Raw genomic sequence first — 12367 nt, 5'->3', positions numbered from 1 at the left:
GTTGTTGCGATTATTAAGCTGAAAAAAAGGAAATAGATTGAGAAAAGCCGCAAAAACGTTGTTCAGAATTCAACATGATGTATGATCAGCATGTTTACATACCAACCTATATGGTAATGAGTGTTGTAGTGTGGGTGTTGTTAATCTCTTCAATATGCGAAGAGTTTAGCCAATCACGACATAAGTAATTTGCATAAAAAGGTATAGAGCCTGTTTAACTCTTAATGTCAGAGAAAGGGTGGAAAATAAGCTTTTAAGACTAATTACGACTGTTCTTGGTGCAAAAGCTCTTGACTAAAATTATAATTGGACTTCGGAAAAGAAAAGAGGATTGATATGAATTTGGCATCTTAAAATCTGAAGTATAAGAGGGTTGGACAGAGTAATGTCCCAAATGACAAAAGACCAGCTTATTTCTAGCCTTTTTCAATTTCACTTTCAGTTTTTCAATCTATTAAAATGTTTAAATTAATTAATTACATAATATGTAGACTTAGTGCAATTCCTCACAAACATCAATATTTGCTAATAAAAAAAATAAAACGAATTTAAAGAAAGTGGTACAGTATTTTGTTGCCATAATGAATTAATTATACTAAATTAACACATTAGATCAGTTGTCGCAAATGAAGACAAGAGAACATTTCAAGCCTTTATCAATTTTCACTTTCAATAAAGCTGTTTTTGAATAAAGGTTGTCAATCGATTAACTTTTTAAAAATAAATTAATAACATAATATGTCGATTAATTAAGTGAACAAATTGCAATTTAGGAAAAATATCAATATTTTATAAAACATAAATGCAATAAATAAATCAAATCAATTAATAAATTCCAAAGAAAGAAGATAATTCAAAGACATTATTATGGCAGATGAGTAAAGTAATGAGCAAATAGATAAAAAGTGCATGGTCAATATATTATATTGTTTCCATATTCATCATACAAAATTAACACACTAATTGGACAGCACTAATCTGAATCATTTATAAGTATGTCATATAGAGCAGAAGATGGAAAATGACCAGAAACACAACTTAAAAATTTAATGCAAAACTTTTAACCCAGCAGAAGAATATCAGTCTTCTTTTTGCAGCTCACTATTTTTTTATGAGGAGCAGGAAAAAGCACCGAGAGAGGATCAAATGTTTATGTCAGACACTTTCACCCTCCCACACACACACATACATACATACACACAAACATACACAGCCCTCCTCGCCTGCCTCTGTATTTTTCACTTCCTCTCCTCCTAATCCTCCCCCTTTCTCTCTCTTTTGTAAAGAGGGAATAAAACATGTCTAATTCAAAGTCATCCATGTCGTTTAGCAGTTTCTAAAACACACACACTCCTGAGCCATAAGTGGGACACTGACAATAATTACAAGGACCTGAGGCTCTTCAGAGTGACATCATCTGTGAATCATCCGCATGCATATGAGCGCTGCCCTATCGGCCCAAAAATGCCCACGTAGATAGCACACACACTCTGATCACACACACACACACACACACTAATCACAATCTTAGATACATGCTCAGATCTCAAAACAAATGGACTGGGGCTCATCAAGTTTGAAAGGAATGCAAAGCATGCTTGGCAGAACTGGCACAGAACAAGGACAAATCCTGAGAAAGACATTTACATTGAAAAGCAGTGACAGAAAACAAACACAAGCAAGTAAAAATAGTGTTTTTGCTCACATAGGAGAACACCACGAAAAAATGTAAGGATGAGAAAAAGCATGGGAGAAAGACACGGGGTGCGATTTCATTCTGTTCCCTCACGACTTGGCAAACGCTCCACAGCATCCTTACAGCACAGCAGAGCTGGATCAGACTCACCATGAGGATTCACCCGAGATGCCTTACAAATGATTCAACCGGGATGGATTTCTGAGTGCTGGATGAAATAGATTTCCATTTACGATGTGCTCCATGAAGTTAATTTGATAGGGATTTTGGCCACCATCCCTTAAACGACTACACACAGAATGCAATGGAGGCAAAAAGTACAATCTGTCCAATGAAGCAGAACATGCCTTAAACTAATGAAGGGACTGAACACTGTTGTTGGTATACTTGATAGTTAGGTCCTAATATTTATATTTTCACAGTTATGTACCACAAACGCAACACCTGCCGCCTCCATCACAACAGCAACAGATGCCACTTGCGCTTTTTATCACTCTCAGAAAAAAAGGTACAAAAGCTGTCACTGGGACAGTACCCTTCAAAAGGGTTCTAATATGTACCATTTAGGTACTAATATGTACATGTTTGGTACCAATATGTACACGTTTGGTACCAATATGTACCTTTGAGGGACTTAAATGCACTCTTTAGGTACAAAGGTGTACCGTTTGAAAAGGTACCGCCACAGTGACAGCTTTTGTACCCTTTTTTCGGAGAGTGCATCATAAAATAATCTCTATGAATATGAATACGGACTCAAGTTTTAAGAATATCTGCTTCTCTTTACATTTATATTAAAATGTAGAATACGGCTCCTTTAAATTGTTATTATCGGTGTCTGAAGGTGAAGGTTAAGTGTTAAGAGTTTGTTATCTCTGCCAATGGTGTTGAAAATACAGGTCAGTCGGCTAAGAGATGAGAGAAACCCAGGCTCAGATTTTATCGACCGTGCCCTCAGAAGAGCCGAGATGAGTGAAGTGCCTGGAAATGATCTCAGCGCATTACCACACACACACACACACACTATTAAAACACTCACCATTAAAACAGTGCTATGACTGTCTAGAGTTTGTGCATGTCAATATCCATCACTTAATGCGAGTCATTTGAAATCTGCACTTTGTTTTCTTACCTGTTAAGGAAGGACATGCTAACAGCAGAGTTCAGACAAGGTCGGTCTTTCGTAGCATGAGCAAACCTTTTAAACATTCGGAATTTAATATCCACAGAAAATATCAAGCCCTATGACATTCTCCCTTAAAAACAATATCAAAAAGATAAAAAAAAAACACTAGATGTGAAGAATTACGACCATATCTCCATTTCTGTAACCGCTCAATTGCAGTTTGCTTAGTTTTAGGGGCTGTTTCTTTTATTACAAGTACCCGATGTCTAATTACGCTCTCAAGCTCCAACGCTCAGTCTGATACACCACAGACGCCACACCTGCCACCTTCATCGCCTCGCCAACAGATGCCAATTTCCTTATTTATGACATCATAAATTAATCTCTGTGAACTGCAGACTCAAATTTAAGGGAAATCTCCTCCTCTTTTCATTTTCAGACACAACACACGCGATCAAAGAGCCAAAACAACATGGACAAGCGGAAATAATCTCAGTAAACTGCACAAGTCTTGTGTCGTTCCGCCACATTACAGGAAAATAAACTACTAGAAGTCGAAAGAGGCTTTGAAATGCATCCGTGTTGTTTGTGAGAAGGACGTGACTTGATTATTCTGTCACACATGTGAGATGAAAAGCACATGGAAACAGTGAGAAAAAAAAGTAATGGGTAAAACTCAATCTATTATACAGCCTTTAAATTGATTTGTTACAGATTTTACATGTCCTGTCTGTCCAAAGGGAGCTGCGAACTAAGAGACAAAGATAGATCCAGAGGTGCTGATGGGAGAGAGGGACGGAACGAGTCAGATCCTTAAAAGAAGGACAGAGAGAGGGAAAAACGTGACCCACTTTTGCTCTGTCCCTTGTTTCTATGGAGAATGAGAGGAGAGAGTGGAAAAGTAGCAGGAGGGCAGAATGTGTTCTCAGAGAGATAGAGATGCGCCAACAGGAAGTTACTCTGATGTTGAATGGACTCTAGCTAACTACTTATTGACTACTATTTAAAAAAAATAATAAGTGAAATAGGTATCATGCAACGTTAAATTATTTAAATGTTAGCTATTTTGAGCGTGGCATGGTTGTTGGTGCCAGACGGGCCGGTCTGAGTATTTCACAATCTGCTCAGTTACTGGGATTTTCACGCACAACCATTTCTAGGGTTTACAAAGAATGGTGTGAAAAGGGAAAAACATCCCGTATGCGGCAGTCCTGTGGGCGAAAATGCCTTGTTGATGCTAGAGGTCAGAGGAGAATGGGCCGACTGATTCAAGCTGATAGAAGAGCAACTTTGACTGAAATAACCACTTGTTACAACCGAGGTATGCAGCAAAGCATTTGTGAAGCCACAACACGCACAACCTTGAGGCGGATGGGCTACAACAGCAGAAGACCCCACCGGGTACCACTCATCTCCACTACAAATAGGAAAAAGAGGCTACAATTTGCACGAGCTCACCAAAATTGGACAGTTGAAGACTGGAAAAATGTTGCCTGGTCTGATGAGTCTCGATTTCTGTTGAGACATTCAGATGGTAGAGTCAGAATTTGGCGTAAACAGAATGAGAACATGGATCCATCATGCCTTGTTACCACTGTGCAGGCTGGTGGTGGTGGTGTAATGGTGTGGGGGATGTTTTCTTGGCACACTTTAGGCCCCTTAGTGCCAATTGGGCATCGTTTAAATCCCACGGCCTACCTGAGCATTGTTTCTGACCATGTCCATCCCTTTATGACCACCATGTACCCATCCTCTGATGGCTACTTCCAGCAGGATAATGCACCATGTCACAAAGCTCGAATCATTTCAAATTGGTTTCTTGAACATGACAATGAGTTCACTGTACTAAAATGGCCCCCACAGTCACCAGATCTCAACCCAATAGAGCATCTTTGGGATGTGGTGGAACAGGAGCTTCGTGCTCTGGATGTGCATCCCACAAATCTCCATCAACTGCAAGATGCTATCCTATCAGTATGGGCCAACATTTCTAAAGAATGCTTTCAGCACCTTGTTGAATCAATGCCACGTAGAATTAAGGCAGTTCTGAAGGCGAAAGGAGGTCAAACACAGTATTAGTATGGTGTTCCTAATAATCCTTTAGGTGAGTGTATATTCAATTCATATAGAAAATGTGCACACAGTATACATATAGTAAGCTGTTCGGAACAATGTTTTTGTAATTCCGTTTGGTGTCGCTAGTAGCGCAGAAATTATGCAGTGTATCTTTAAACAGCCACCATTATTAGCTTGGTTAAAAGTGTTTTACACTCATGGACTCAAATGGATGTCTGCAGAGCTTTGCCCTAGAGCTTTTCAGGAAATCTGAAAAATTAGACTCTACTCTAGACATGATTTTGGAGAACTGCTTATCTTGATGATGTCATCCTGCAGTTTAGCCATATTGCTCATAATGTGGTCAAACATTGATCCCCTTGTTAAAGAGACATGAGAAGAGTACTTTACGCACATTAACATGACACACACCTGCTGTGGTGAGGAGTTTTCCGAGGGCACTGTGTTCATGACGTGTCTCTCTAAGCCTCTTTCTCTTTTTGTTTTCTTCTTATCCTCTATCTCTGCCAAGGGCCATTGAAACTTCTCCAGGAAAAGGGACATTTCAGTGTTCGCAAAAATAGAACAAGCGAAAATGAACAATGTCCCTCTCCCATCTCTCCCGTCTTCGTTCCTCCCTCTCTCTCTTCTATTACTCTCTTGTGTTGTTTTGGTGTTCTTCTTTGTCTGGCACATGTTCTGCTCAGTAGAAGAATGAAGACTACTGGAGGAAGAGGTCTGCATTAACATAACAAACCCTCAAGGGATGATATCTGATTAAAGGCAGGGCATCGCTGCATAAAAGAGACATCGCACTCAAGAGCCTCGGTTTATCTCTCCCTTCCCTTCCTATCGGCTTTCTATCAGTCAGTATGATAAACAATTCACTTAAGCACTAGATTGGGGTTGGAGTGGGAGAACTGGGGCTAAAACCAAACACTTTTCAAGCAGACCACTACACCAAACCACCAAAAAAAGATAAAAAGGATAACACCAAAACCTTTCAACAGCTCCAGATAATTATTGATGGGTTAAGAGTTAGATACGTTTTGTAACAGTTACTACTACAGTTTAATATGCTAACAGTTGCTACTTCACCAACTTATCAAGTCACTAGTAAATCTACAGATTTGTAACAGCTGTAGATATTCATCATAACAGTCACTACTATGCACTAAATATGCTTACAGTCACTACAACTGCTAACATGCTAACAGTTAGCTAAATGCTAACAGTCGCTATTAGGGCTACTTAATCATTCAATCATTTATTCAGGAACAAAAAAAAAAGTCATTTAAAGAGAAGGGTTAGACAATAAAAATATATTTGCTATTATTATATTAAATAATTGAAAACACACTACCATTCAAAAGTTTGGTTCGGTATAGTTTTTTAATGTTTTTAAAATGAGTCTCTTATGTTCAGCTCTTATGTGCCGTAGAAACGCAACATTTTCAAATATTATTAATATTTAAAATAAATGTATTTATGTGCCAGCAAAGCTGAACTCAGCGTCACATGATCCTTCAAGAATTATTCCAATACGCTGATTTGGTGCTCACGTAACATTCCTTATTATTATTATTATCAATGTTGAAAACCATTGCACTGCTTAATGTTTTTTCAGGATCGCTTTGATTGAAAGTTTAAAAGAACAGTATTTATTTGAAATAGATTTCTTTTGTAACATTATAAATGTCTTTACTGTCACTTTTGATCAAATTAATGCATCTATGCTGAATAAAAGTATTAATAAAACAATTACAGTAAAGTACTTTTATTAAAATAAAAAAATAGATTCACAGATTGTTTTTAAAAAAAACTCGCCTACATTTGTTGCTTACTGGAGCTACAGACTCTTATCGCAACAGTCTACTTGCCCATTTTCAAGTGTATAACATCCACGACTTCAGAGTTATTAATGCAGCTCTCAAACATCAACAACTCTAAAAACCTCAAAAATGTGTTCGCTATTTGCCATAAACAAGATCTATCATGAAATGCACTCATCCCACAAACTGACCATAAATCTGAAGAAAGTGGGTTATACACATTAAGAATCCAATAAGATGTCATCATTCAAGCTGGAGAGAACTAGAGACTTCAACTCACCCTGTTAAAGCGCTTGGCCTGGAAGAGGTGTCCGTTCACCCGGTACAGCTTCCTCCATCGTCTAGCTCCACGGCGATAGATCGATTCTAGGAGAGAGAGGAAACGGTTGTATAGGAGCAACATCGAGACTCGAGGAATGAAAAACAAATCAATCCCAGCACGGAACGAGGGAAGAGAACGAGAGACAGAAGAAGGGAGATGGACAGAGGTGTGGCTGGTCTTGACCCCGAGCGAATGTGGACGAATTTCAACTGCGACTGGATGAAAACATCCCCACTCAAAAGCAATGGGAAACAGCTATCCCTCCCCTCTCTCTTGCTCTCTTTCATTGCTTCAGTGTCTCCATCTGACCCACCCTCCTCTTCTCACTCTCTCGTTTCTTTTCTCTTGTCGATCTGTTATTCCCTGCAGCATCACTTTAGTTTGGTCACATGTTAACTGTCTGATGTAAAAGTGACAAGCATCTAGATTGACCTAAATAGGTTCAACCACAATGAGACTTTGATCTGCTGCATCTCTGGGGTTTTGTCTTTACGTCTCACCACCTTGAAAACATGAACGATTACCTTTATGAAAGGTTTTTGAGTTTATATGTACACACACACACAGACCAAAATACTGGCTGCAACTGAATTAACATACTATAAACCCTAAACAGTATAGAGCTGGTAAGTCCCGCCCCTTCCGTAAAACCCCGCTGGACCTCAAAGTTGAAAAACCGTCAATGCAAGTGAATGGGAGAAAATAATTATTTTCTGGTCCCGTTTGAATTGTGCCATGAATGTGAACATATGTTGTCTGTGAATTTTTTATATAATCTTTCATGTTACAAGTTTGACAGTATATGGTATGATTCGTCGGCTAGCAGGTGTGGAAAAGACATAACGAGAAAGACTACATGTCGCCTATGTGACGTCACCCCATAAAGTTGACTTACCCGTGGTTTTCACCAACCTCGACGATTTTGTCCTCTCCCTGAAAGAAGGCGGTGAAGTGCACCAAAGACACAGTCATGTTTAGCGGGATCCGTGAGCTAGAGCCGTGTGCTAGTGGTGGTGGCGTTTCAAACGCGTCGAAAGCAGCGAAGAGTTGTAGTCCACAAAGTGCTTTCACACAAAGTCTAACCGTATCAAACTTCTACCCGCTAAACTGTAGCATTCTTTACACGAAAAGTTCTATAAAAAATTCACAGACAACATATGTTCACATTCATGGCAAAATTCAAACGGGACCAGAAAATAATTATTTTCTCCCATTCACTTGCATTGACGGTTTTTCAACTTTGAGGTCCAGGGGGATTAGCGGAAGGGGCGGGACTTACCAGCTCTATATGCAAAAGATTCATGTGTCCAAAATAGTGAGTTGAAATAGTATGCCAAATTCCATTGTCCATACATTCAATGAAAGTCAATAGGGTCAAAAACAACCCTGAGACATTTTCAATCTTTTTCTGTTCCACAGAAGAAAAAAATTACAGAATTAAAATTTTGGAGTGAACTATCCCTTTAAAGGAGAACTTTTAACATTGAGCTCATTTTTTTGTACATTTGGAGTGCTGTCAGTACAGAGAACAATGACAAAAATCGGTGTTTCCTACACCGTGTTATCCTCTTTTTAAAATTTGCACCCTGTTGACTTCAATGGGGCAAGTTTTAAACCTGCTTTTAGCCTCTTAACATCCTTGATGTGTCATTACAAGTGCACAGGTCATGTGAGTGATTCCTTCGGGGTGAACGCGGGTGAATCTGACTGCAGTAGATGTGAAAGAAATATATAAAAAATAATGTTTATTCAGCCAGCGCTCATACCTGTGTTTACATCCTGTTTTCGGTCGAAGTCCAAAGTAGTCGATTGTCGAGTTCACGCGCACAGGTTTAGTACCTATGATCACGCGCGTGAACTCGACAATCGACTACTGTGGACTTCGACTGAAAACAGGATGTAAATACAGGTATTTGCGCTGGCTGAATAAACATCATTTTTATTCATATCTTTCACATCTACTGCAGTCAGATTAACCCGCCTTCACTCCGAAGGAATCACTCACATGACCTGTGCACTTGTAATGACAGTTCTCCTTTAAGTATCACATTTAGTAGATGAATTGCTGCTTATAAATGAAAACAATGTGGACATAACCAACATTTTTAATGGTATTTATCACTAAATATACAAATTATATTGCTCTTTTAAAGAGTTTAAATACCATTTAGTCTCTCTCACTGTCCATACAATGAAAGTCGATGAGGTCCAAAACAACACTGGACACTATTGACTTTCAATGTACGGACAAATAAAACAGACATTTTCAATCTTTTACTGTTCCATAGAAGAAAGTAAGTCATACATGTTTAGGTTGGGTGAGCAGCTGTTATTGTCTAAAAAAGTATCACCTTTAGTGACAATGATGTTGACAGAACTAAATTATCAATGGAATTTATCACTGAGGATACAATGATATTGCACAAATAATGGCATTTAAACCCTGAAAGTCCCATATTGTCCTCGCTAGTGACCCACAGGTACCTCAGATACCCCAATATCTCTATGTCACGCTCTTATCTAATGTTCCAGTTAAGTTGGCAGACCTTTTTTTCAAGCATAAGTGAGAGGCTGAGAATTGTGCTCGAGCCCTGGAGATTTGCTATGTCTGCTGCCGTTTCATGTTTCTGCCCTCAAATGCAGCTCAGTTATGTAAAACCGATAAATATTGAAATATTGTCGAAACTTTCAAGTGTCAGCCACTAATGAGCACCGGAGGAGATTCAAAGGCATGGGACGCTTGTGTGTATGTGAGAGAGAGATCTAAGTAAAATGAGAAATTGAAAGTCTGTGTTAAGCCTTCAGAAACTACTGTGTGGCATAAAGCAAAAGAAGTGCTTGAATATTAAAGGGGTGGTTGATTATGATTTCACTTTTCTAACTTTAGTTAGTGTGTAATGTTGCTGTTTGAGCATAGACAACATCTGCAAAGTTACAACACTCAAAGTTCAAAGCAAAGGAAGATATTTGCTTTTAAAGAAATCGTTTTTTAAGGAACAAACGGCTGGTAGGGACTACATGACATTCCTCCAGGGAATGTCATTGACATCACCAACCCTAACATTTACATAAACCCAGCCCCCGGGAACACGACTTATAGATTATCATGACAGAATATGCTAATCAATGACTAGAAGATAACTACACATAGCTACCTAAATTCATCAACTAACCATTCAGAAACGTCCAGTTGCATTCTCCATCTTTGTCCAACTCCGGTTTGAACATAAAAGGCTAAAAGTTGTTGAAAATTTCAGTGCTTGTCTTTGTGAGGTAAAAGGACACAAGCTGTTGAAACTCCGCCCTTTTTGCCGGGAGCAGCAGCTCATTTACATTTAAAGGGACAGACACAAAAACGATGCGTTTCTGCTCAAGCTTAAAAAGTGACAATTTTAACATGCTATATAAAAATATGTGTGGGGTATTTTGAGCTAAAACTTCACATACACACTCTGGGGACATCAAATACCTATTTTACATCTTGTGAAAAGGGCATTATACCACCCCTTTAAAACATAACACCAATAACAACATATATTCAGCTTTGGAGTGTACTAAAACTAAAATGTCAGCGTGAAATGAACACTCATCGCATATAAACACACCACACACATCCAGACATTCAAAGTCTCGCTTGCATCAAAACTACACAACATGAATAATTTATTAATAGAACATGATAAAGCTGAAACTCACACAGTCTTCCAGAGGAATAACTGATGCTCCAACAGAACAGTTAGACATGAGGAGAGGAGCACATTTCTAAACTTTAACATCAAACCCCATGAGGCTAGAAAATAAAAAACTGTATTTTTTTCATTTGTGGATTACATAATGAAAAGCTTGCTAAATTATATGATTACTTGAAATATAATTCATAATTTACTAATACTATTTCTTACTGATCATATCATGGAACACATTAACATGATGCTGAAAAATTTTAATCTTGCTCCTAAAGAACCATGCTGTTGTCATTGGTCAGAAATACATGATGGCCCCGCCCCAAAATCACACCATTGGTTGAGCCAAAGTTGCTGTTGTCAGGCTGGTCAAACAAACAGAGCAATGTTTTGATGGGGCCACAGAGCAACAGTGTTTACACTTGTTGGGGTAATCAACCTTTAATTAATGGCTTAATTACCTTTGTCTGCATATATAGCTATTATTACATTTTAAGCTGAGAAAAGATTAAAAACAATGTCAAATTTCACCATTTTGAAGTGACATGCCAGGTTAAAGGTACAATAAAACAATTAGTACTGATATTTAAATATCAATTAATAGTCAGCATCTTGGTGTGCCTTGACAGTTCATGCAATAGTAAAGCTGATTATTATTATTATTGTTTTCAAAGGTAAAATCAGTTTTGCTACACTGTAAAAAAAAAATTACATCCCCAAGTCAAAAATTTCATTGAGCCAATGTTAACAGACTATTGCAACAAGAATTTCACTTGGGCCAATTGAAAAATTTAGATGTTATCGGTCACTTGAAATTTTTGATTTGGGAGGGTTAGAATTTTTTTACAGTGTACTTTAAATTCGTGTGGAAACCATGATACATTTTTGTCAGGATATTGTAATGAATAAAAAGTTCAAAAGAACAGCATTTATTTGAAATAGAAATCTTTTGTAGCATTATGAATGTCTCATCAAAATTTAAATATATAGACCCCAAACTATTGAACGGTGGTATTTCTAAAAGGCATAGAAGCAAAAATACCCTTTTAACCCTATTAACTATGGCTGTGTCGGAAATGGCCCCCTATACCTTAGGGCACTATTTGAGGGGACAGCCATTTATAGTGGTGTCTGAAACCATAGTGGACGTTATCGAGTGCACTTATTCAATCCCACAATGCACTACAATAATGTGTGTACAACCGGCTAGCTAGAGAATACCCATAATGCAATGTCAGAGTCGCATGCCGAATGAATTCCCACGTCTGACCAGAAGATGGCGCTCGCAGCTGAATCCTCCATCCATGCATTTTCTAAACCGCTGATCCAATGTGGCTACGCGTAATATCACACAGGTATAAATTCCTTTTTAATTGATTATTAAATTGTTTAATTACAGTTTATATACATTAGTTTCCATGACAGAGTTCAAGATAAATCTTCTCATTACTACTGGAGCTGCAAGTTTGTTAAAGGAGAAGTTCACTTTTAAAAAAACTTTTGCTGATAATTTACTCACCCCCATGTCATCCAAGATGTCCATGTCTTTCTTTCTTCAGTCGAAAAGAAATTAAGGTTTTTGATGAAAACATTCCAGGATTTTTCCCCATATTATGGATTCCAATGGGACCCAAACGGTTCAAGGTCCAAATG

At 38.1% G+C, this 12367-nt stretch overlaps 1 protein-coding gene across 6 annotated transcripts in view; it reads right to left on the bottom strand.

Annotated features, from left to right (window-relative positions):
- prkcz (protein kinase C, zeta) overlaps window positions 1-12367 on the bottom strand; it is a 111113-nt gene that overhangs the window by 42906 nt on the left and 55840 nt on the right. For all 6 annotated transcript variants that reach the window (XM_084388945.1, XM_084388946.1, XM_084388950.1 and 3 more), the window contains one exon: window positions 6990-7075. In XM_084388945.1, the coding sequence (XP_084245071.1) occupies window positions 6990-7075 (86 nt within the window). The remainder of the gene's footprint in view (window positions 1-6989; window positions 7076-12367) is intronic.

The sequence above is a fragment of the Rutilus rutilus genome (assembly GCF_951802725.1).
Source record: "Rutilus rutilus genome assembly, chromosome: 19".
Taxonomy (NCBI): domain Eukaryota; kingdom Metazoa; phylum Chordata; class Actinopteri; order Cypriniformes; family Leuciscidae; genus Rutilus; species Rutilus rutilus.
This window is presented reverse-complemented; position numbering and strand designations above follow the sequence as displayed.